The 23,036-nt window shown below is 43.0% G+C and overlaps 1 protein-coding gene across 1 annotated transcript in view; it reads right to left on the reverse strand.

Moving 5' to 3' along the window:
* Nucleotides 1-1,649: 1,649 nt before the first annotated feature.
* Rasgrp3 (RAS guanyl releasing protein 3) overlaps nucleotides 1,650-23,036 on the reverse strand; it is a 61,592-nt gene continuing 40,205 nt past the window's right edge. The window contains exons 10-17 of the mRNA XM_032908908.1: nucleotides 20,194-20,271; nucleotides 18,955-19,071; nucleotides 16,431-16,546; nucleotides 14,361-14,508; nucleotides 5,144-5,180; nucleotides 4,687-4,812; nucleotides 3,994-4,355; nucleotides 1,650-2,347 (exon numbers count right to left, since the gene is read on the reverse strand). Coding sequence (XP_032764799.1) covers nucleotides 2,339-2,347; nucleotides 3,994-4,355; nucleotides 4,687-4,812; nucleotides 5,144-5,180; nucleotides 14,361-14,508; nucleotides 16,431-16,546; nucleotides 18,955-19,071; nucleotides 20,194-20,271 — 993 coding nt within the window. The 3' untranslated portion in view covers nucleotides 1,650-2,338. The remainder of the gene's footprint in view (nucleotides 2,348-3,993; nucleotides 4,356-4,686; nucleotides 4,813-5,143; nucleotides 5,181-14,360; nucleotides 14,509-16,430; nucleotides 16,547-18,954; nucleotides 19,072-20,193; nucleotides 20,272-23,036) is intronic.

The raw sequence follows: 23,036 nt of genomic DNA on the forward strand, positions 1-23,036 counted from the left end.
CAGAGGTTGAGAGTAAGCAAAAAAAAAAAAAAAAATCGGATTTTTTTTGTCATGGGCTTGTCTATTTTACTAACTCTGGAAAATTGACGAAGTCATCATTAAAGTCACCATTCGTTGTTAGTGGTATAATCAAAATTGTAAGGCATCTTCATTATGGATTAAAATTTCTTCAGCAGACTAGTAACAGTTGTGTTTGCACATGCATGTGATCCACAGGCATGCACAACATGCTAGCTACATGGATATACTACACATTGTATTTCTTTTTGTTCGTTTATTTTTTCATCGAAGGTACATTTTTTCCATATCACAGGAAGACCAAAGATACAAAATTCCTTGTATATATGAAAACTCATAAATATCTAAACCAAATGGCAGGTGAGATAACTCCTTTGAAAAGAAATACAAAACCTCCAACATTCCTTAAAAGGTTTCTTTCTGGATGTTTTTAAAGAGTTTGCCTGTACTCGACTTGTCAGTTTCTGGTTTGAATTCATTAACATGTACTCTGCTGTATTTATGAATAGTAACAGACAGTCTATATACATAGATCCAACAGCACTGCCCGAAGCGCTCGACACTGAAGTGAGCTCTCGTCTAGATTAATCACAGCTCCTTCAATTGAGAACTTCACTTAGTCTTCAGTGTCCCCAATCTGAATCATGCCCCACTCCAGGACTGTCGGCCACATCATGTCAGCTCTACCAAGGTTGTCTTGAGACCCTTAGCAGTTTTGTCCTGCTCTCAGTATCAGTTGAGTTATATGGAAGTGATGTCCACAAATAAAACCACAATCTGTTTTACATGGGATAAACAAGTTAGCCCTCAAATGTGGACCTGGTACCTCTGTGGAATATTTCCTAACCGGTCATTTGATATGAGATGGTGCCCCCAGTGACAGACAGACTCAATCACCTCGGCTTTTCTTTTTATTACTTCTTTTTAAAGTTTTATTTATTTTATGTATATGAGTGCACTACGGCTGTTTTCAGACACCAGAAGAGGACATAGGATCCCACTGCAGATGGTTCTGAGCCACCGTGTGGTTCCTGGGGATTGAATTCAGGACCTCTGGAAAGGCAGACAGTGGTCTTAACCACTGAGCCATCTCTCCAGCCCGTACATTTTTTCTTAGATTCTTGCTAAGTTGCCCACGTTGACTTCAGACTTGGGGTCCTCCTACCTCACATCCCAAGTCCAGAGATTATAGGTATTTAAACACCAGCCTGGCAGTGTCTCTATTTCTGAGCATCTTGAATCTATTGCATAAGATACACACCCAAAGAAAGACATTTAAATTATTAATATTTTAAAGGTGTGAATGGATATCAATCCATAGTTGAGGTTTATGGTGATTTTCCTTTTTGTGAATATTTCTTAACTGTGGATGAGAATTTCTTAGGAGAAAATTAAGTTACCCTTTCCATCCAGAAATTATCTAAAATAAAAACCACAGGATTACTTTCAGTTTCCAAACTAGTTGGTTTTGTTTGTTTGTTTGTTTGTTTGTTTGTTGTTTTTTTAACCTAGTGATTCAATGGGTTTTTCTACTAAATTTTCTCCCTCGGAATTTGATTTCTTAATTAACATTTTATTTTGAGAATTTTCAGAAAGAGTGGGGAATCCATTTAGGTAGTCAGGTATATGCATTTTTTTTTACCATATCTAGCATGAGTATTAAGGGATCTTTGGAGATATTTCCCCTTAGCAATCCAGGATTGGTAAGACCTAGGTCACACACACACACACACACACACACACACACACACACACACACACGGCATGACATTGCACAGCACAGCTACTGTGTGGTAGGACACTACAAACATTTCTTACATATAATCATCAGCCAAGGGCTCACTGCCTTCCAGGGTCTAAAGAATGTCTTTGTCCCTCAGTAAAACTTCAGACCCTGGTCCCATCTAAAAGACACATAAAAAGAGCTCAAACTCAACTTCTTATGAGACAACCCTACACACATGCACACACTTTATAAAAGTAATATTGTCCAAAGGAGCTAAGTCTTGATTTTAGAGAAGGGTTATCATGCACATGCACCTGGGTACAAATGGCTTTAGAGAGACGCGAGAAGCTGCTGACTACGTAACTAGGTTTCATGGCACCTGAGTAGGGGCAGAGTACAGGAAATAAATAGTTCAGAGTCAGGGTAAATTCTCTATTCCGTAGTCCAGTCATGGAGCTCCCAGGATGACTGGAGGCCATGAGCATATTCAAATCTCTTTTCCAGACTGTTCTGAGAGGGACAGTGCCTTTCAGAGCTCTTCTTCTCTCTCCTTCCAAAGCCGACTTGATTGCCTTCGGTTTCCCCAGCTTGACCTCAGCCATCCTGCAATAGAAAGCAGAACCTGCTTGAAGAGTTGGGTCTCAATTAACAAAAGCAGAATGTTATTAAAATGACATTTTCCAAATGAATATAAGGGATGATCTCAAAAGATGGGTGCTTCATAGCTTCCATATTTAGGAGAGAATTAAAACATCCTAGAGAGCCAGCCAGGTGTGACCTGAGCCTGTAGTCTCCACTACTTGGGAGCCAAAGGAGGATCCCTTGAGCCCAGGAGTTGGAGGCTAGCCCAGGGCAACATCTTGTGACTCCACCTCAAAAAAAAAAAAAAGAAAAGTTTAAAAACAAAAAAAAAAAAAAAAAAAAAAAAAGAAACCAGCAGGGACCAGAGAGATGGTCAATATGTCATAGTGCTTGCTGCAAAGTCACGGATGTTAGCACCCATGTAACAAGCAAGATGTCCAAGCTAAATATCCTGGATATCCCTGGAACCACAACCCTGAGATGGCGGTGTGAAACCAACAGGATTAGATTGCTAGAGCTAACTGGCTTCAACCTAGCAGAGGAAAACGTCAGCCCTAAATTTGGAGAGGTGACTGAATTAAAGAAAAAAAAATTGGGGAGAAAGAGAGACAGAGAGAGAGAGACAGAGAGACAGAGACGAAGACAGAGAGAGACAGAGAGAGGAGAGAGGAGAGAGAGAGAATAGGGGAGGCCATCCACCATTTCTGTCCTCAGCACATACATGCAGACACATGTGCACTGGCACACATTCATATTCATAGACACATACCTGAGTCAGCTCATATACATGCAAATGAGTACTAAAAGCACATGCAAACCTTACTCTCATGCAGAGTTCACATACAATAAATGAAGTGTTCTATAGGGTGCTGCACGAAACATTAGTCCCTCTCCCAAATGTTCCCTGTTAAAATGTTTCCATCTCAGAAACTCTTGCTATAACATATTCAAGGGCACTCAGAAATTGTGCGTGAAAAATTTTATATAGATATGTGTTTATGTGTATATATTGTATATTCATAGTGTGAATTTGACTTTTCAATGATTGCTTTATTTTAGGAATCATTTGATGTTCCCAAATCTATTAATAAACCACGGGCTGATGACTAATTGTCTCCTTCATCTTGAATCAATTGATAATTTCTGCATATTCTAACATTCCATGTGCATACCAGTTTACTTTGGACAACCTGGGTATGATTCTTGGATGACAGGGCCCACCTTATCGAACCTGGCAGCCTTCGCATCTTCGATTGCCAACCCCCTTTTTTTGTGATACTATCAACGGTCTGAGTTAGCACCAGTGAGAATCTAATTCTTTTCTCTTTACAAGTCCTCCCTAGGTGTGAGCCCCGGCTCTGTCGTGGACAGTGAAGCAACCCTGCACTTCACTGCTATGTGAATACATGCAACAGTTGCAGGTCCCCTGGGTAACATTGCGACACGGACATGACCTCGTTACATTTCAGAATTCTATTGGGTATCCATGGCGATACAGGTGGGAGGGGCGAGACAACATCTTCCTGGCGTATATATCTAGCCGGTAGTAACTCTAAAAGGAATCATAGTGCTTTGGAAGTCATGAGGCTATTTTCCAGAGTTACACACCCATATCAGCACCCTCAGCCTCCTCCTTCTGAGGGTAGTCGCGGATTCACAGCACTGACCTCGACACCCTGTTGGGCTTCATCTTGCTCATCGTCCTGGTCAGGTTCGAATGCAGTGCCTCGATCTACAACATCCACACCAGCGTGTACCGTGGGCTTCTCATTTTCCCACTTGGCAAAGCCTTTGTCCTTTGCTGCTTTGTCATGGAGCTTGGATTTCATTTTGGGGAAGGTATGGGACCCGGAGTCTCCCCAGACAGCCTCTGACCACACAGGTTCGGTCTGCGTGGCTTGACTAGTGGTGGCTCTCTGCACTCTCACGGAGATCTTACGGGAAGATCCTGTAACCAGCGTGATGTCTCTGCTGTCCAGGTCTCGGTGTCCAGCAGTGACCCCAGGAAACTCAAACACCTCATCCTGCACTAGAAGGGAATAAAAGAGTGATCATTATTTGACATCGGTCTGACCAGGAGCAAACTGTCACTGTTATACAGATGCCAGGAATCTGATATGCAAGGTCCCAGAGGAACGGACTAGGGCTAGAATTAAACTAGCAGCAGATGAATTGCAAGTGAGTGAGATTAAAAAAAAAAAATTAAGGGTTTAGCATCCAGACTAATCTACAGAAGGGAGTACCCTTGCTGTTGGTATGATTCAGACCCTAAGTAGAACGCAGAACAGAGATCAAGGACAGGTATGGAGAGATGCTTTGGAAAACACTGCGGGTTTGTGAAGAACGGAGAGAGCATTTACCTGGGGGCAAGGCTGGGCTTCCAGGCAGTGACTCGGGGTTGCTGCTCAAGGAGGGTGCCCTGGCAAGTCTCCTACAGGCCAGAACCAAGAGGTCTTTGCACTGTTTGTGACAGTTGGCTCCACAGTCTAAAAAAAAAAAAACCCGAATTGGCACAAATGAGTGTGAAACATGTATCGGGCCCAAATCCCTGAGTGGGAAAGGAGCTACCAGCCTCACCCACCCCCACTTGAATTTCAGGGATGAATCTGGGAAGCTCTGGATCTTTTTTGTTTTGGAAGTGGTAGTGGTGGTGGTGGTGGTAGTGTGGTGGGGGGTGGAGGGGGGTTACACATTAACTCTTCAGCTTCTGTTGGCCCAAGAGAACAAAGGTCTCAAGGAGGCCGAGACTATTTATGGTTTAATCAGACCGATTTAATCCCTACCCAAAATTCATTGCATCCCACGTATTTATTTTACCTTTGCATTTGTAGCCTTGTTTGATTATGCCCCAGAGCTGAAACAGAAGACAGGGAAATGTCAGTGGATGGGAAGAGACGTCTGGAAGGAAAATAAGTCAACAGAGAAGGAAGGCCTGGGAAGTCCGATGACTGGCGGCTCACAAACAGGATGGAGCTGCTCTAGACACCCTTCCTGTCGGAGAGGAGCCTTCTCCCAGCCCCCTCCAGCTGTGATGTTAACTTCCCTTTTCTCTCTCGGAGCCAAATGGTAGATGGGATGGGAAATTAAAGTTGGTAAGTTGGTATGTTGGTTCTACTTTGGTGATGTCTTTTCACGACAAATATATAGGAAATCTGACCAGTGGGTCTTCCTGTCTTTCTCTTTAATGAAAATGGCTGCTTTGGGCACCTTCTGCAGGCAAGGCAACAATATAAGCATGCACTTACTAATTTGGATTTTGCCAGGTAGGTGAAGATGGGGCCAATGGGTTTGCACTGTGTCTGTAGCTGGGCTATGGGGGTGCTGTCAAAAATGCTGACTCTGCCAACCAAGGATATGGTTATATCCAAGTAGGAAGTGACGGCTAGCCAAAGGTTACAGAGACTCTTGTGACAGATGTAGCTACTACACAAGACCCCAACATACAGGATTAAACACCAGAAAGCGATCACCCATACTAACGCTCCACTCTACAATGCCGAAATTAAGCTTTTGATTGGACCTTCCCAGGAACAACAACAACAACTAAATTCTTACCAAACGGCCAGTTTCAATTTGTTACCTACACCTTAACACAGAAGCATGAAAGGTGAAGGTACTCACGCTATGATTTCTTTCTCATTCCTGTTTAGACGGGATCTCGCTGTGTCTTGAGATCTCAAGATGGTCTTGAACTCTTAATCCTCCTGCCTCACCTTCCCAAGTGTTGAAGTTATAAGCATGTACCATCACGCCTGGCTATTTTACTATTGTTCTCCCCACATTCCATGCACAGGGAGGGACCAATCTGCTCTTGCTTTGGCTTCTCTCTGTCTATAAAATCAACCTCTGTCACCAGGTTCATTGGAAAACATACTCAGTTTTATAGGATTATGTGTTGCTTGGTTTTAAAATCTAAAAGAGTGATATCTAGGATCTTTAACTGAAACTAATTTTGTTCTTTGACATGACAAATGCCTCAGGTTGGATGAGGAGTGTTTTTGCAAGCTGTTCTGGCTACAGTCTTGGTTGTGATGTAACATCTTGGCAGAAATGAAGGCATTCTAAAGAGTCCCATGTTCCCTTCCCTTTATCCCTCAAGCTATTGAATGAAGCAATGGTCCCCAGGGAATTGGAGCTTCCAGCAATCTCATGCCTGAAGACAAAAAGGCTGAATTCCCAGACCAGCAAGAGGAGGGGCTTCTGTTTCTCAGAAAGAGTTCCCACAATTCTGACAGCTTCTCGGGCCACCTTGCAAAAGAAACTGGAGCTGAGACAAAGATGGGCCAAAATTGGGCCAAACCACACTTCAACAAAGACTTCTTGGTCATGGATCATTCGAACTCTAAGCAGAAACCTGGAGGGTCAGGACCCCTAAGACGGACTAGAGTCCTGCCATACCTCTTTATTTGTCCCTGTTGGCATTCCTTTTAGGCGTTGCCCCACAGTCACCTGGCAATAGCCAGGTGTGCCTGACTCTCTTGCCCCCTCCTCACTCTTTTGCTCTCTTACTCTTCCCCTCTTCCCTCTCTGTCCCTTCTCTCTCCATTCCCCTCCCCCGTCTCTCCACTCTACAATGCTGAAATTAAGCTTTTGATCAGACCTTCCTGGGAACCAGGAGAAAAAAACAACTAAATTCTTCCCAAATGGCCAGTTTTAATTTGTTACCTACACCTTAACTCATAAGCATCAGTGTTCATGGCCAGCCTCTACTCTACTCCTCTACTCTTATCTCTCTCTCTCTCTCTCTCTCTCTCTCTCTCTCTCTCTCCCTCTCTCCTACTACCCTCTTAACTTCCCTCCCCATGCCCTGAATAAACTAGTCCATGCTATACTGCTGTGTGGCTGGTCCCTCAAGGCGAAGGGATGTCTCAGCATGGGCCCAAGGAGGCACCCCCTTCCCCCAGACCTCCATAGAACATATCCCCCCTCTCCTTATCCTTTTATAAACACAACATTGGTACCGAAACCTGGGGCATATCCTCTCTTTATCTTTTTATAAACACATCATATGGTGCCATAATGCTAACAGAAGGGATGCCTCAGCATAGCCCACGGAGGCACCCTTTCCCCACACCATACCACGCCTCCACCAAACATATCCCTGGCGTCCTTTTCTTTTTGCATAAAACACGACAGTCCCTCTTCCCAATATAGCCACATCGAATTGCTTATTATTTGTCTAATTGGTATCTTGAGGTCCAGGGGCTAAGCCTAGATTGGTCAGGCTTCTGGGTCCCAGGTTCTGACACTAAAATCTCCAGTAAAAGTAGGGATTTTGCCCTCCCAGTAGACTGGTTTTTAACATTGTGAGGAAAGTGTTCTTGCCCTGGTCTTTCTTCTACCTTCTCCTAGCACTTGCCCAGGGCCCCAGGGACAGCAGCACACTCAGTGTTAGGCTTAGCTTAGTTTAGTGAGCTTAAAGTGGAAAACCTCTTTATCTTGTTAATAGGTTAGCCTAGGTGCTTGTTGTTTGCTTAATAAAGTGATGCTGGAAGAATCTCGGGCTAGCCTCAGGAAGGAGGCTGTCTGGAACACAGCTTACAATGCATTATGGTAAACAAGCCACCTGAATTTGAGCAATTGGTCCTAATTTAAAAAGTAGCTCCCAAAGCAGAGTGACCAAGGAAGGACCTGGTGTGGCTGCCCCACTTCCTCTCCTGCAAACAAGGAAATCCCATCAGGGAAGCCCAGAGAGTCCTTTGATCCTTTACAGTCCTTACATCTTTCGAACACATTAAGGTGCAAATGCCTTTTTGAAGGGCTACAGTTTGCTCTGGGCAGAAAAGATTTCTTTACTACCACTGATAGGTCAGCTCAGGACCACTGAAGACTTAGAGGGGGCAGAAAGGGGAAGTGGGTGATCAGGTTAGTGACACCTTCTGGGGTCTGGGGAGTTTTAAACCATCCAGTTGGCTTCTGTCCTTTAAGAGGTGAAGATGATGATTCAGGAAATAGATAACTAGCAAGTCTCAACCAGGAAAATGTTAATGACAGTCCATCCCTAGTTTCTGGGTTGTCCCTGTGTGAACAAAGTCACTAGTGTAGGACAAGAAGGGGAATTAAGAAAGGCCAATCTTATATATGAGAAACTCACAGGTAAATGAATTGAACTACAAAAAACAAAACAGAATAAAACCAACCAAACAAAAATCAACTGAGTAAGGTAACCCAGATTCAGAAAGACAAATATGGTATGTAGTCAATTATATATGGATATGAACTGTTAAGTCAATGATAACCAAGCTACAATCCGTAGAATCACAGAGGTTAGGTATAGAGTGTGAGCATTTCCTCTAGGCTATGCCCAACAGTTACATAGCAACAGCCAAGTGAACCTGGCTTGCTATAAATGGACTGTTTGGCCTCTCATTCTTTCTCTCTCTCTCCCTCCCTTTATTCTTCTTCCCTCTCTTTCTTTCTACTTGTTCCTGGTCAGCTGTCCTTTTTCCTTCTTTCTCTCTCCTCTCTTTCTGTCCTTCTCTGTTCCCTTTCTTTCTCTGCCTCTACTACCTTCCCCGCACTCCCTTCTCATGTCCCAAATAAGCTTCATTTTATACTAGATCCATCATATGGCTGATACCTCTGGTGGGAGGGATACCTCAGCATGAACCTGCTAGGCACCCCCCTCCAACCACATTAGGCTGCTGCTAAGGGTCTACAGGGGACGAATAGAATAGAATAGAATAGAATAGAATAGAATAGAATAGAATAGAATAGAATAGAATAGAATAGAATAGAATAGAAGAATAGATAATTATGGATGGATGGGGTAGGGAGTTAGAAGGAGAATTAAGTAGAAGGAATAAAGAAGAGAATACATATGGGGAGAGACAGCTACAATTAAGTATGTATATATATATATATATATATATATATATATATATATATATATATATATATGGTCTGAATAAAATCATGGTGGGGGGTGGTGGAAGCACAGCTCCAACTGTACACCTCTTCTCACATGAAGCTTCCAGTACTTGGAATGGATTACATCTAATCGAATTGTTGGCCAAAGGGTTCCCATGGGAACCCCCTTCCCCCAACAACCTAGGCTTTTGCCAAGACTACAGGCTGCCCTTCACAAACTGATGGCAAGGTGCTATTGCTGAAGGTGGCACCTACAGAACTCATTGAGCATGGAGAAGTAGAGCTGGTGCCTACATAGATCCGTCACCCCTGCGCGCTCGTGTCTTTGGTAGAGGAGGTTCTCTGCATGCTACCAAACACTCACCCAGCTAAAACCCCTTTTTCTACAATGGTGTTCTTCAAGACACATCAGTGCAATAGTGGAGCAAAGCTTGTGGGAATAACTGACCAATGTCTGATTTGACTTAAGTCTCATTCCACAAGATGGAGCCCAAACCCAACACTGCTTGGGTGATCAAGAGCTTGAGAGTAGCTGGGCCAGGGACTTAGGAAAAACCCAAATACTACTGCACTGCTAAAGGATCATAGGAACAAAATGACTCCAAATCACATTCTGCTACACTTCTAGGTGCATTCCTTGTTCAGCCATCCTCAGAGAAGCTTCTTCCTTCAACACACGGGGACAAACATAGAGACCCACAGGCAGATAATATACAGAAGGTTAGGTGAGAGACCTTGGGACACTAAGCCCTAAATGGGATGTCTCTGTCAAATCTCTCCTCTCCAGGTTGAGGGAACTCTGAAGAAGAGAAGATGCAGAGTGTAAGATCCAGAGACAATGGAGGACACTAAGGAAACAAAGTTTCCTAAATCAACACGATCAACACACACATGAACTTACAGAGACGAAGTAGCATGCACAGGGCCTGTCCAGGTCTTTAGGGTATATATTATAGTTTCTAAATTAGTGTTTTGATGGGATTCCTGAGAGTAGAAACAAGTGGGTCTCTGCATCTATATCTCTTTCTATTAGCATTTCTTCTAGGCTCCGCCCCACAGTTACCCGACAACAGGTATGCCTGGCTGCTTGCCCCCTCCTCATTCTCTTACTCTCTTATCCTCTTACCCTTTTACCCTCTTTCCTTCTGTTCCTTCTCTCCCCATTCCCCTCCCACCTCTCTCCGTGTGTTCATGGCCAGTCTCTACTCCTCTTCTCTGTCTCTCTGTCTCTCTGTCTCTCTCTGTCTCTGTCTCTCTGTCTGTCTCTCTCTATCTGTCTGTCTCTCTCTCTCTCCTACCCTCTTGATTCCCCTCCCCATGCCCCTACATAAACTCTACTCTATACTATAGAATAGTATAGTATAGTATAGTATAGTATAGTATAGTATAGTATAGTATAGTATAGGCTGGTACCTCTGGGGAAGGGATGCCTCAGAATGGGCCTGCAGAAGCTCTCCCTTTCCCACACCATACTCTACCAAACATTTTTCCTTCCCTTCCTTTTGTTTTTTATAAAACACAATAGTTTGTTGTGCCTTTTCTTAGACTCTTGCTTCTGTTTGTTTTGTCCTATTCCAATGTGTTAGTTTTTGTTTTATCATCTTTATTGTAGCATATTTTATTTTATATTATTATCCCTAAGATATCTGTTTGTTTTCTAATGAGAGACAGAAAGGGGATAGATCTGGATGGGAGGCTAGGTGGGGAGGAACTTGGAGGAGTAGAGGGAGGGGGAAATTGTAATCAGGCTATATTATGTGAAGAAAAAAATCTATTTTCAATAAGCAGGGGGTGAGGGAGAGAAGAGACATCCTTTCCTGGTGTGGTGGTACATGTGGCTAATCCCAGCTTTTAGAAAGAAGGAAGAAGAGTCTCAAGTTCAAAGCCACCCTGGACTATTGAGTGAGACTTGGCCCCTTCCCACTACATATGAAGATAGGGCACCCTAATATGAAGTTGCAGTGCATCATTAGCATCACTAAAGAGCTTCTGGAAACAGATATGATCAAGCAAGAGTCCTCTCAGGTCATGGTTTACTGAGCTCCCTTAGAATCCAGGTGGAAACAGTGCCAGAAAAAGACAGTGGGTCAGTGTGCCAAGCAACACAGCTGAAGGGAACCCCACTTAGATGAAACTCGAGAGTGTTTCCCAGGCTCCTTTGATCTGAGGACGCAGACTGCTATGGTACATAAAATTCTTTATAATATGAAGAACACTGGACTGAGAGTCAGGAGAGCTGGCTAGGGTTCATGGTCCTGCTGCCAATGACTTGTGTGACCTTGGGGAACTAACTCATGTAACTCCTCCAGCTTTCAGTTTCTTCTATAAAATACAGGGATTACCAACAGGCTTTCAGTTCTGGCAATTCTGAAATGCATGCACTGCCTTCTTTACCCTTAAAATAGAATTTATTTCAAAAGGGATGGGCCAGGCACTAGAAAATGGTTCCTGGCATTCTCAGTTCCTTTCAAGGATATATCTTCAGAGTTATATTTATAAATCCCTCGAAGACCAAAAAACCCTTAGGTATTATGTGAACGAAGATTGAGGCAAGCTGTGCAAATGAAATGAACATACTTTGAAAAATAGAAAGGGTTAATAAAAATTAAAAGAGTTAATTTCAGTCAACTCTAACAGCGCTAAGAGAATTCTTTCAGACATTTTGGTATTGCCTCCCCTTTTTCTCATTCTCTTGATACTTTAGACTTTTAACACAGCTGGTATTGTTTATCTCCCCAACAACTTGGCAGGTAAGTAGTGTATTGAACATCTTTTACAAATAGAAAAACAGACATAAAGATAGCTATTGACTGAGGTCCACGACATGAAGTTAGGAGGAAGCAAAAGTGAGGTTCAAAGCCAAGGTTCCAGACTCCAGGCCCAGAGCTTTGTTCTTCATTCTCATAGGAGCACAGCATCAGCACCTGTGTTCAGATGAGTTGGAGGACAGAGGGGAGGATGTGGAATCCCAAGTATGACCACCTTCCTGCTCTATTAAACCAGTATCCCGAGCAAGGAGGAGGCAACACAGATAACACTGTGGACTAAGTACATCAAGTCCCTCATATGCCACTAGAGGTCAATAAATAGTCCTGATTTTCAGTTGTGCCTAGGCAGGTCCTCTTAGCCTGACTTGTTAATTGGAAGGCTCAAAAATATATTTCACAGAGAATGAAATATATTTGTGTGTGTGTGTGTGTGTGTGTGTGTGTGTGTGTGTGTGTGTGTGTGTTATTTGAAGGGCTGTGGAACATTTACATGGCTTTGTTTCATTTGCATTTTCAGGTTTATCTACTTCTCCAAATCCCCCATGAGACACAGAAAAAAGGGAAATGCATTTGTGGTATGGTAGAGTAGTCTGGTGAAGCACTCCGAGGAGATGCTAATAGAAAAGGAACTTCTCTCTCCCAGGTACTGATAAGGCGAGCTGGCTAGGGTGGTGTGGGGGCTGATGTCAGCATCTAGAAATTTGGTGAAAGTCAAACCTTCCTCTTATTTACCCATTCTCAGAAGGATGTGGCTCACAAAGCCAGTCCTTCAGGCATGGGATGGGAGAAGCCCAGCTGCAGTCAACACGGGATGAGGCTGCTGAAAAAAACCATCCCTTCAGTGCTGGCAGCTATAGAGTTAGGTGCTAGGCCACCCTCACCTCAAATGTTTTATTTTCTTTCACTTCAGTACCTGATGAAAGATAATCTGTGTTAGCATTCCTTCTAGACTCTGCCCCACAGTTACCTGGCAACTGCCAGGTATGCCTGACTCTATAAAAGGGGCTGCTCACCCCCTCCTCACTCTCTTAGTCTCTTATCCTCTTACTCTTACTCTCTGCCCCTTCTCTTCCTGCCCCTTCTCTTTCACTCTCTCTTTCCCCCTTCTCCTCCCCCTCTCTCTTCATGTCTTCAGGCTGGCTTCTCTTCTCTCTCTCTCACTCTGCCTTTAACTGTCTCTACTTCCTCCTCAAGTTTCCTCCGCATGCCCTAAATAAACTCCATTCCATACTATATTGGTCCTATGGCTGGTACCTCAGAGGAAGAAGATACCTCAGCATGGATCAGCAGAGGCGCCCTCTCCCACCTCCCATAACGCGCTTCTACCAAACATATTCCTGTTTCTCTTTTTTATACAAAACCATAATCAGAGCCTCAAAATCTGGTAAGGAGAGGGCCAAAAGCTGGCCCTACCACCAGGTAGTCAGGGTAGTGGTTCCCATCATTCCCAATGCTGCAACCCTTTAATACAGTTTCTTTCTCATGCTGCGGTAACCCCCCAACCATAACATAATTTTCACTGCTACTTCATAACTGTGATTTTGCTACTGCTATGAATCATGTTATAACTATCTGTGTTTAAATGGTTTTAGGTAATCCCTAAGGGGTCACAACCCACAGGTGGAGAACCGCTAGTCTGCAGTCTTCATGTGCTGCAGTGGTGAAGGCCAAGCACAGGGGCCACACTCAGAGGACCTGTGTTTGAGTTCACGCCCCTTTGATTAGAACTTTGCAGTCCTGGAGGATGTCGGGTAGCCATTCTGCACCTCTCCATCTTCCTAGGCAAAATGGGGAGAAAATGCCTACCTCAAAAGCATGTTGTAGGGAATCCTTCCAGGACTGTCCAGGGACTTTGTTACCGTCAAGCATTAAGTAAATGTCATTTGTTACCATGACTGCCTTTTCCCCAAAGGGCATTTTTTTTTCCTCTTTGAGTTGAGAAGTATTAAGCCACACCATGATGGATGTGGTGACAAATACCACATTAAATGAGTGCCAGAAGGAACTGGCTAAGATAAATGTTCCTCTTCACAACAACCGTTACCAAGAGTGCTGCTGAATGCCAAGGTACCTTCCTCTGGCACAGGTAACTAGCAGAGTTCTCTCCCTCCCTCTCTCTCTCTCTCTCTCTCTCTCTCTCTCTCTCTCTCTCTCTCTCTCTCTCTCTCTCTCTCTCTGAAGCTAACAGGGTTCAACAGTCTTCCCTGTCTTTGTCTTGGGTGCTCCTGGAGCCCAGTTAGACTCACAGATCTGTTTTGCTTTTATTTCATCTTTCATTTCAGGGAGCGATCACACATCTGAGCTTTGACTCAAAGGATAAAGTGAATTGGATTTAGTAAACCATTTCCCGGCCTTTCCAAGGTCCTGCACAAATAAAGAACGGAAGTCCAACTTACAAATCCCGCACAGTGTTCGCAGAAAGTGGGCTTGAGATAGTTCATTTCCTGAAAATTATGGATAAAGCCTGGTCCCATCTTGCAGTGTAGCTGAGATTTGGCTCTCAGGAAATAAGCCATCATTTCGTCTTTGCTAATTAAGCCGTCCCTGTTAGGAGAGTCAAAAAAGGGAGCATCTTTGACTGCTCTATCACCAAGTAGTCGCCACATTCTGCTACCCACATCCCAAAGCTCTGTGACCCAAAGCAAATGAGAAATATTCCCTTCTAAACATCAGGATGAATCTTAAGGGCACAACGTATTCAAAGCCTTCCCCAATAAGTAGATCCTTTGTGTATGTTTATATCTGTGTGTGTAAGTGTGCGTGTGTGTGTGTGTGTTCACATGTATGAACATGGCCTGTGTACATGAGAATTATCTTTATTTCTGAAGAATACAAGCTTCCAGAAGGACAGTTTTCTAGTCCTTGACTGGCAATAAGACGGAGATTATCACTGTCGTGCTCAACTTACTCAGCCTAATTTATTGCAGGCTGCTCCCCCCAGTGTCCCTTGCATCTTCATCCTCCAGATGTTCTGTTCATCTAGAGCAGAGTCTCCAGATCTTCTCTACACAGAAGGAGCTTCCTCTTCAACCCACCTACCTGTTTTCAGCTCACCACACCCCTTGCTTGTCACTTGTCTATCCATAAGGACCAAATACACCTGACACAGGAAGTGCTGTGTACAGAGAGCTTGGCTTTCCTGCCCGGTTTAGGACTCCCCTTGGGTCTTCCTGTGGCATCAACAGGGCTGGTCCATCCCTACTTTTGAGCCTCCGTTGACCTTGGCCTTCTCGAGGGCTCTGCTTACTCTGTTTCTCCTGTTTCCAGAGATGCCCAAGACTTTCCTTCTCCCCACATCTGTTTCCTTGTTTCTGCCGTCTTCCTCAGCACTGGTCTTCCTCGCTTACCAAGTCCCAAAGTTGTCAAGAACACCAGTGATTAGCATTTTCTTCCATCGTTCTGTACTACCGAGCCAAGTTCCTTACACTGCCTTTGTGCTGAAACTGTCAGTGGGGACAGTCCTCAATGGCCCCCGTCATTCTTTGAAATCGCTGACCTCATGGCAGTGCGTACCATGGGGACATATTAACTTTTGGACATCCTCTTCTCTATAGAGCACACAAGTCCATGCTGCTCTGCTTTACTGGTTCCTCTCCTGGTCCCCCTTCTCTGTCTTTTCTACAGAACCCGCTCGTTATTTTCTTCTTCCATGAGTAGGAAGGGAAGACCCGCATGCTCATCTCCCCCTAAATTCCCCACCAGAAAGGAATGGTGCACCAGACCTCAGCAACCAGCTAATGCTGACGGACTGGAAATGTAATAATGTGTGTCTCGAGCCCAACTGTTCTCACACATTTTGTACTACATCTTCAATAACTTGCTAGGCATCTCTTCCTGTGCACCCTGTCTCCCACCCCCCACAATTAACATCACCATTCCGAAGCTTGTATCTCTCTTTCTAATTTGTATTACCACAGGTTTCCCTGTTTCTATCAATGATGTCAGAACTGTACCCTAGACTTAAGATCACTTTATTCACCTCATATGCAAAATAACTTGAATTATACTAACAACTTCTGAAATTAAATCATCTAGTATCTTGCCCATCCTAAAAAAATATTATTTCTGCAGACACATACATCAAACACAATTATACACAAAAGTCTGGTTCAGTCTTCCTGGTAGCTGGGACTACCGGCCTCTGCCCTCAGACTTTCACTTCTACTGGTCCTGATGAGGCTTTTAGAATGGCGGAAATTGGACAGTAGAAGGACCTAAAGAAACTGAGAGCTGTTTAATTTGCAGATGGCACTTACGCTTAACAAAGATGTGATCTGTCCTATGACAGCCCCCAATGTTCAGGGACACGAAGAAAAACAACCAGTGAAAAGCCAGACTGCTCTATCAGAACAACAGAGGAAAGCTTGTTGGGATGTAGATTGCTGGTGTCCCTCTCCAACCACCCCCTAGATAATCTTCTGTCTTAAACCAGATCCATTAAAAACAACAGAATGAATTATACTTACTGATCTTTGTCTAGCACACAGAAGGAATCCAGGAAGGGAAAATTGGCCGCTATGCTCTCAAAGTCCTCTTGAGAGATGTATCCATCATGGTCATGGTCATAGTTTCGAAACACAGACTGCATAGGATAGACAGGTATTTAGTATTTACTGTGGACATATGTAAGTCAGGCACTAAACTTGTGAAAAACAGTAAATAGATTCTCATTTCAATCAAAGAACCTAGAATCTGGTGGGAGACTCCTAAACACAGAGCTTATTGATCACTATAAAAGGATAAGAAGTTTGTGGGGGGCTTTGAGATTGGGATTTAGAGAAATGTTTCCTATGGAAATAAAAGTGAGACTTCAGGGTTAGGTTAGGGTTAGAGGAGTTAGGTTAGTGAGTTTATTGATTATAATACCAAAAAGAAAGAAAGAAAAAGAAAATGAAGCTTTAGGAATTTAAATTACCTGAAAAATTGAAAATATATGTTGAATGCTATCCTTATTTAAAAAAAAATCCCAGTAAGAAGATTTTCAATTTATATTTGGTGGGGGAGGAAATATTTTTAAATGAACAAATAGATTGTAAAGTTCGAATAAAATTAATGTATAGGCTAAAAATTGTTCAGAATGATGAGAGAGCGCAAGAGAGAGTACACGACTTCAGAAATCAAGTATGCTAAAGGACTACTTACCAACAAAAGAAATAAGTTCCTCTCTCCTGTGCTCAGATTCTAGCTTTGAGTGTTTCTATCACTCAAAGTGTCTGAGAGTCTGTATGTAGGTTCTCTGTGAGTGTGGGTTTAGCTATGAAAACAGAATGGAAGGCAAGAGAAAGAGATGAGGAGGTGCTGGGAGAACAATAGAACGGAAGGAAGGAAGGAAGGAAGGAAGGAAGGAAGGACACAGAGAGAGAGAGACGGGGAGAGAGAGAGAGAGAGAGAGAGAGAGAGAGAGAGAGAGAGAGAGAGAGAGAGAGAGGGAGGGGAGAGCAGGAAAAGGGAGGGGAAGGAGAGATGAGGGAGAGGGGGAGGGGGGGAAGCAAGCTCTCTACCTTTCATTGTCTGGAGTCAGAGCATCCTAGTGTGCAAAGCCCTCCTGGTGTCCTTTTGCCCACTCACCCCTAAACTCTGTTCATCTTTGCCCTGATCCACTTTATCTTCTCAGCCCTTTCCCTCAGCAAAAGTTTCTTCCACATCACCTTTGTAGTTGTTGTTGTCTGGCTTGGGTTTTCTGTCTGCTTGCTTGCTTAATGTTTATTTTATTTTTAAACTGTAAGTGAGCCTGTGTGTGTATGTTCATGCACATGCATTCAGGTGCCCACAAAAACCAGCGTGGGCTTGGGTCACCTGGTTGGAGTTACAGTTGGTTGTTAGCCAGCCAATGTGGGTGCTAGGAATCAAATTCAGGCCCTGAGAAAGTTCGGGGAGTCCTTTTAACCTCAACAAGCTTTCTAGCACTCAGCTTACTTATTTTTGAGACTGGGTTCTGTTGTGCAGTTCTGGTTACCTCAGACTCTCCTGCCTCATGTTCCATTGCTGGGATGACAGCTGTGCATTAGCACACTGGCCTTCCATGCTATGCCTTTTAACTATTTTTTTTTCTGCCTCACACATATACCGTAAAACTTCTCTCAGCAATTACAAAATTCCTGAGTCCTCCAAGACAAAGAACATTCTTTGTGTTCTTAAAATTCCTTTGCCAGCAAAAAGCACTATCTATCTCATAGATATTCCATATCATACCTTTACCCTTATTGTAATCGACACTGAAGCCATCCATGACAATGGGTTTAACCAGGCCTGGATCACCGTTTCCAGTAACAGAGACATGTCATTTCTTCCTAAGCATTTGTGCTTCTACTCTTCTGTGCACCTCTCTGCCCCCCAATCCTTTCAGGAAGGGTCTTCACCATCCTCCTGCCCCAGCCTCCCAAGGCTTGGGGATTACACAGGTGTACCATCACACATAAGTCTGATTTGTTTTCTACAGGGAGAACCTTGAAAGGGCCTTGACTTAGATTGATTTTTCATACGGTGGCATCATGTGGCTGTGTCATAAAATCCTCATAACATACATCAGGTAAAAAAAAAAAAAGCAACACAGGGGATGTTTCCCAGCTCTGAAGTGAGCACCTTATCTGTGGTGGGTTTTCTGTGAGTAATTCTTATGGGTTATTTTTATCCCCAAAGTAATCGTATCCCCACGAGTAATTCTTCTCCCCAAAGTCCTTCAAGTTGATGGTAGTGACAGAGGTACCAAATGCTCAAGAAGGGAGCTAGAAGGAACTGAGAACCGTTAGATAAATAAAAAGACACAGTCAAGAAAGAGAAAGGTCCTTTCTGGTAAATTCTTCTCTTGGGACCAATTCAGGAAGCAAGGAGTATCAACTGTTCATCAATTAATGTTCAGGTTCAATTGATTCTATTTGTCCAGGATTTGTTTTCATGGGTGTCATTTGATTTCAGGACAATTATAGAATATTAAGGAAGGAAAAACGGTGTTTTCTAGAACTCTCTGATCATTCTCATTTAATTACTTACCTCAACCAACTTCCTTATGTGTTTGTTGATGATTGTGGGGTCCGGCTTTGGTACCACTTCTGAAGCCCACTCCAGGGGTACCACAGGCTTATTAGGTGTTGTGGGGGAAGTTGGCTGCTAAAAGAACACACACACACACATACACAGTTTTTAATATTAACTCGGACTTGATCCACCAAGAGAGAAAATTTAATATATCATTTGTTAATAAAATCTAATTAGTAACTGAAACCATGTTTCGCCTTGGTCTGGGCTTTTTGAGACCAAGTCCCTTGCTATATATCCCTGGAGCATATGATTTCATTGTCTTAGCCTCAGTGTGAATCTTCTAGGTGACAGCAACACACATGGCTAAGAGCACATCTTAATAGTGCACTTTGTTTAGTAACAACGTCCATTCTATTCTTCTAAATAGGTATAAAAATGTGTACTCCTAGACCACCCAAATAGCCCATCTGAATTCTCTAACTATAGAAATCACCAAATCATTCCTAAAGGTTCATACAATAATGCACCATGGACTTTTACACAGACACAGACACACACACACACACACACACACATAGACACACACACACATACGCACACACACACACACACACACACACACACACACACACACACACATACACACAGACAGACAGATTACACTTATCAAGTTATTGGCTTTCATGGCATGTACCTGAAATTCCAGCATTTAGAAGACTGAGGCAGATCTGGCGTTGGAGGCCAACCTGGGGTTTATAGCAAAACTTTGTCTCAAAACTAAGAGTTACCTAATTTCATCTATTTTTTAAATAGTTTGTATTCTTGATAAATCTGCATTGAATGTATACAACAAGTAGTAACCAAGTTCCTGCCTTTCCTTTGTTTAATGTGCCAATCACTTCTGAGTATTCTGTGAACACTTGGGTCTTCTGCCCTCTCTGGAGCTACTGAATTCTCTTCAGGCTTTTCCAGTAGGTTTGTCTCCACAGGGAATGTGGTGGCAATAATGCATAATGCACACAGGATATATAAAATAATCAAAAGTAAAACACCATAGGGATGATATTCTTTCTCCTCCTTAACATACGATGTAAAAAAATAATCCCCTTGGGAATAGGTTGGCCCATTGGTCAAATGGGAGTAATACAGATCTTCAAACTTCTTCAGTCCTTAGAACACCAATCACCATCAATGGTCAATGACAATAATTGACAAACAGGAGTTTAGCACTGAGAACGAAGCAATACGTACTGATTTGGAATTCCTAGGCTCCAGCACCAGTGATAGTTTATAAATATCGTCTTCTGTGTGGTAGAGATCCAGAGAGAGCTACGGCAGAACCAGAAGACAGGATTGGTTATGTTGGACTTCATTTCTTTATGTACATTAGTGAAATATTTTTCACATTGAACATTGGAAGTCTCGTGCCTAGTAGTCTAGATGGATGTAAAAGTGCAAAAAGAGGCAGAGGTGAGAAATCAAAGTTTGAAAAGAAAATGTTAATTCTGGCGAGGCCGTCAGCATCAAGAAGAAACACAATGTTCTCTGGTCTACAGCACTGTTGGTTGAATTGCTCTTACATTTTCAGGCCTGGGAGAGAGAGAGAGAGAGAGAGAGAGAGAGAGAGAGAGAGAGAGAGAGAGAGAGAGAGAGAGAGAGAGAGGAGGATTCTAGATTTTTATAGTCTGAGGCTGGACAGATACATAGTACAAGACCTGATTGAAGAACCATGGGAATGAAGAATAAACTAGCCCAGATTCTATGATCTAGAACACTGAACACTGTGCAAAGTCTCAGTGATACCAAAGTGCAAAAAGTAGCTTTTTGCCCTCAATAGTCTGGCAGCTAACTTGAAGAAACAGAACTCAAACAAACAACAACAAAACAAATTATTTTCACAGCCATGCCTGTTAAGTCTGAAGTGAGCCACCCCACCCCAAGTCATTCTGGGAAACAGGAGAAGGACTGCAAAGAGCAGATGATGCTACCTCTGGAACCTGAATTGAACATTGGTGAACTCTGGTGGCGCTGAACAAGTTAAGTGAAACAAGTTATGCAAAATGTAAATAACTATACAAGTTTCCACCACACTAGACTTCCGTGAGGACCAAATGAAAGTATACATTCAAAGTACTTCACAAGGATTCAGCATACAGGACCGCCCCATGAACGCTACATGATATTACTATTGGTGTATGTGTCTTTATTACTATTATCACTACACACAGGGACCCCTGGAGACCGAATCATCAGGAGAGACTCAGGAGAGAGTGTGAATGGGAAGGAATGAAAGGAAGAGAATGATGACTTTATAATCCGAACTTCTTTCCCAAGAAGAATAAAGTTGGCATTGCTATAAAATGGTCCCCAAATCTTCCCAGGTCTTGAAAATCCTGCTTGCCAAGAATGGACACTGTGTTTACCTTTTTTCTAAAGAGTAGTCACACATATCACAGACACATGACTCTAGGAACCAGGCAGTTACTCAAAAGAATGAAATAAGATGCACAAAAAGGATATTTGACAGACATATTGGTACCTGAGATGGGTAATATTATCTACTCTTCAAGACCTAGAATCCCCAGAGAGAGAAATCTCTGGGCAGTGGGCAGGACATCTGTCCTGCTTGCCTCAGTTGCAATTTGAGGCCTTGCATGGAGGAGCTTCCATAAATAATGAGAGAATGATAAATGCGGTCTTCCTTTCAAAGTCCTCGTTATCAGTAGACAGCCCCTGCTTTGTTCCCTTCCTCCTGACTTGCCTCCGAGGCCTGTGAAATCGAAGTCCCAAGATGACCGGTACCAAAATCCTCAGATGAGGTAACAGCAACTCCAAGACACTCAACCAGAAATGCCCACAAACGTTTACTAAGTCCAAGAGATGCTCCTGCAAGTATCCTTGTTGGGTATTTTCCCATGACTCATGGGCAAAGACTCACCCATAATTTGGTCTTCTCTAAATGTCTTCTTTCTACTTATCACCACTGTGATCCTCAGCAAGCGATTAAGGGTCTTGATTTCTTCCTGATCAGCCATAGCTTCCCACCCAGGACCTTGGTGAAGATTTAAGTGAACTAATGCATATCCATGCACTGGCTTTGCTTAGAAGCTCACAGATGCAGGGTCGGCCCCTAGGCAATGTAGCAGCCACTTGTAATGGTGCTTATCTTTGAACAGAGAACTGCCCCCCAGGGCCTCGGATACCATTTCTACCCTGCTCCCTCAACCCTGTTTCCTCTCTCAGAGCTTGGTGGGGACCTAAGGATTTTCCCTGCCTACTTCCCAGTTTTACATAATATGAACAACTTTACCTGACATATTGCGCCCCCGATAGTTTTGAGCAATTTTCTCATCCATTATCTGTCGCATTTACCCATCAGTCCTGCTAGCACAGGTGGCTTTAGAGTTAGCTTTCATGTTAAGATTCGCTTACTATAAAATAAAACACACTTGATCACAAAACTATTTGCACACATCAGTTTAGCAAATCATCCATCCTCTCCTTTTTTCTCTTCCTCCTTCTCCTCCTTCTTCTTTCTCGTCTCTTCACATTTTCTTTTCTCTCTTTTTCTAAACAGGTCTGTAAAAGCATAGGGGCTTTCCAGCTATTTGCATGTGCTGAAAATGATAAAAGTAACTGGTGGGGCTAAAAATACCGTGAAAAGACTGTGTCTGTTTCATATATCATGAAACAGAGGTATGAGTCTTGAGAACTCCTCATTACATGAACTGGAATCTCAAGGGGAGATGCTGTCTCCAGATCCACCCTGAAAGGGAGAATAGTCTAAACCCCTACAATGTGATGCTATGTTTTCCCACTCTCACTTAACCCATGCTGTTCAAAGGGACAAAGGACACAATGGGTCATGATTTTTTTCCTTATTAATTTTATTCTCTAGTAATGGAAAGAGTTGGAGAAAATACTATTTAATTTTGTACTGACACAAAATAAAGTATATTCTATTAATAGGACCATAGTAGAAAGCAGGTGTCCACCCAATATCAACTGTTCATTATTAGTTTAGATCTTAAAAGTCCTTCAAAGACCCATATGTTTTGTTCCATGACTCAGTGCTATTGTGATGTAGTGGGGCA

The sequence above is a fragment of the Rattus rattus genome, chromosome 7 (genome assembly GCF_011064425.1).
Source record: "Rattus rattus isolate New Zealand chromosome 7, Rrattus_CSIRO_v1, whole genome shotgun sequence".
Lineage (NCBI taxonomy): Eukaryota > Metazoa > Chordata > Mammalia > Rodentia > Muridae > Rattus > Rattus rattus.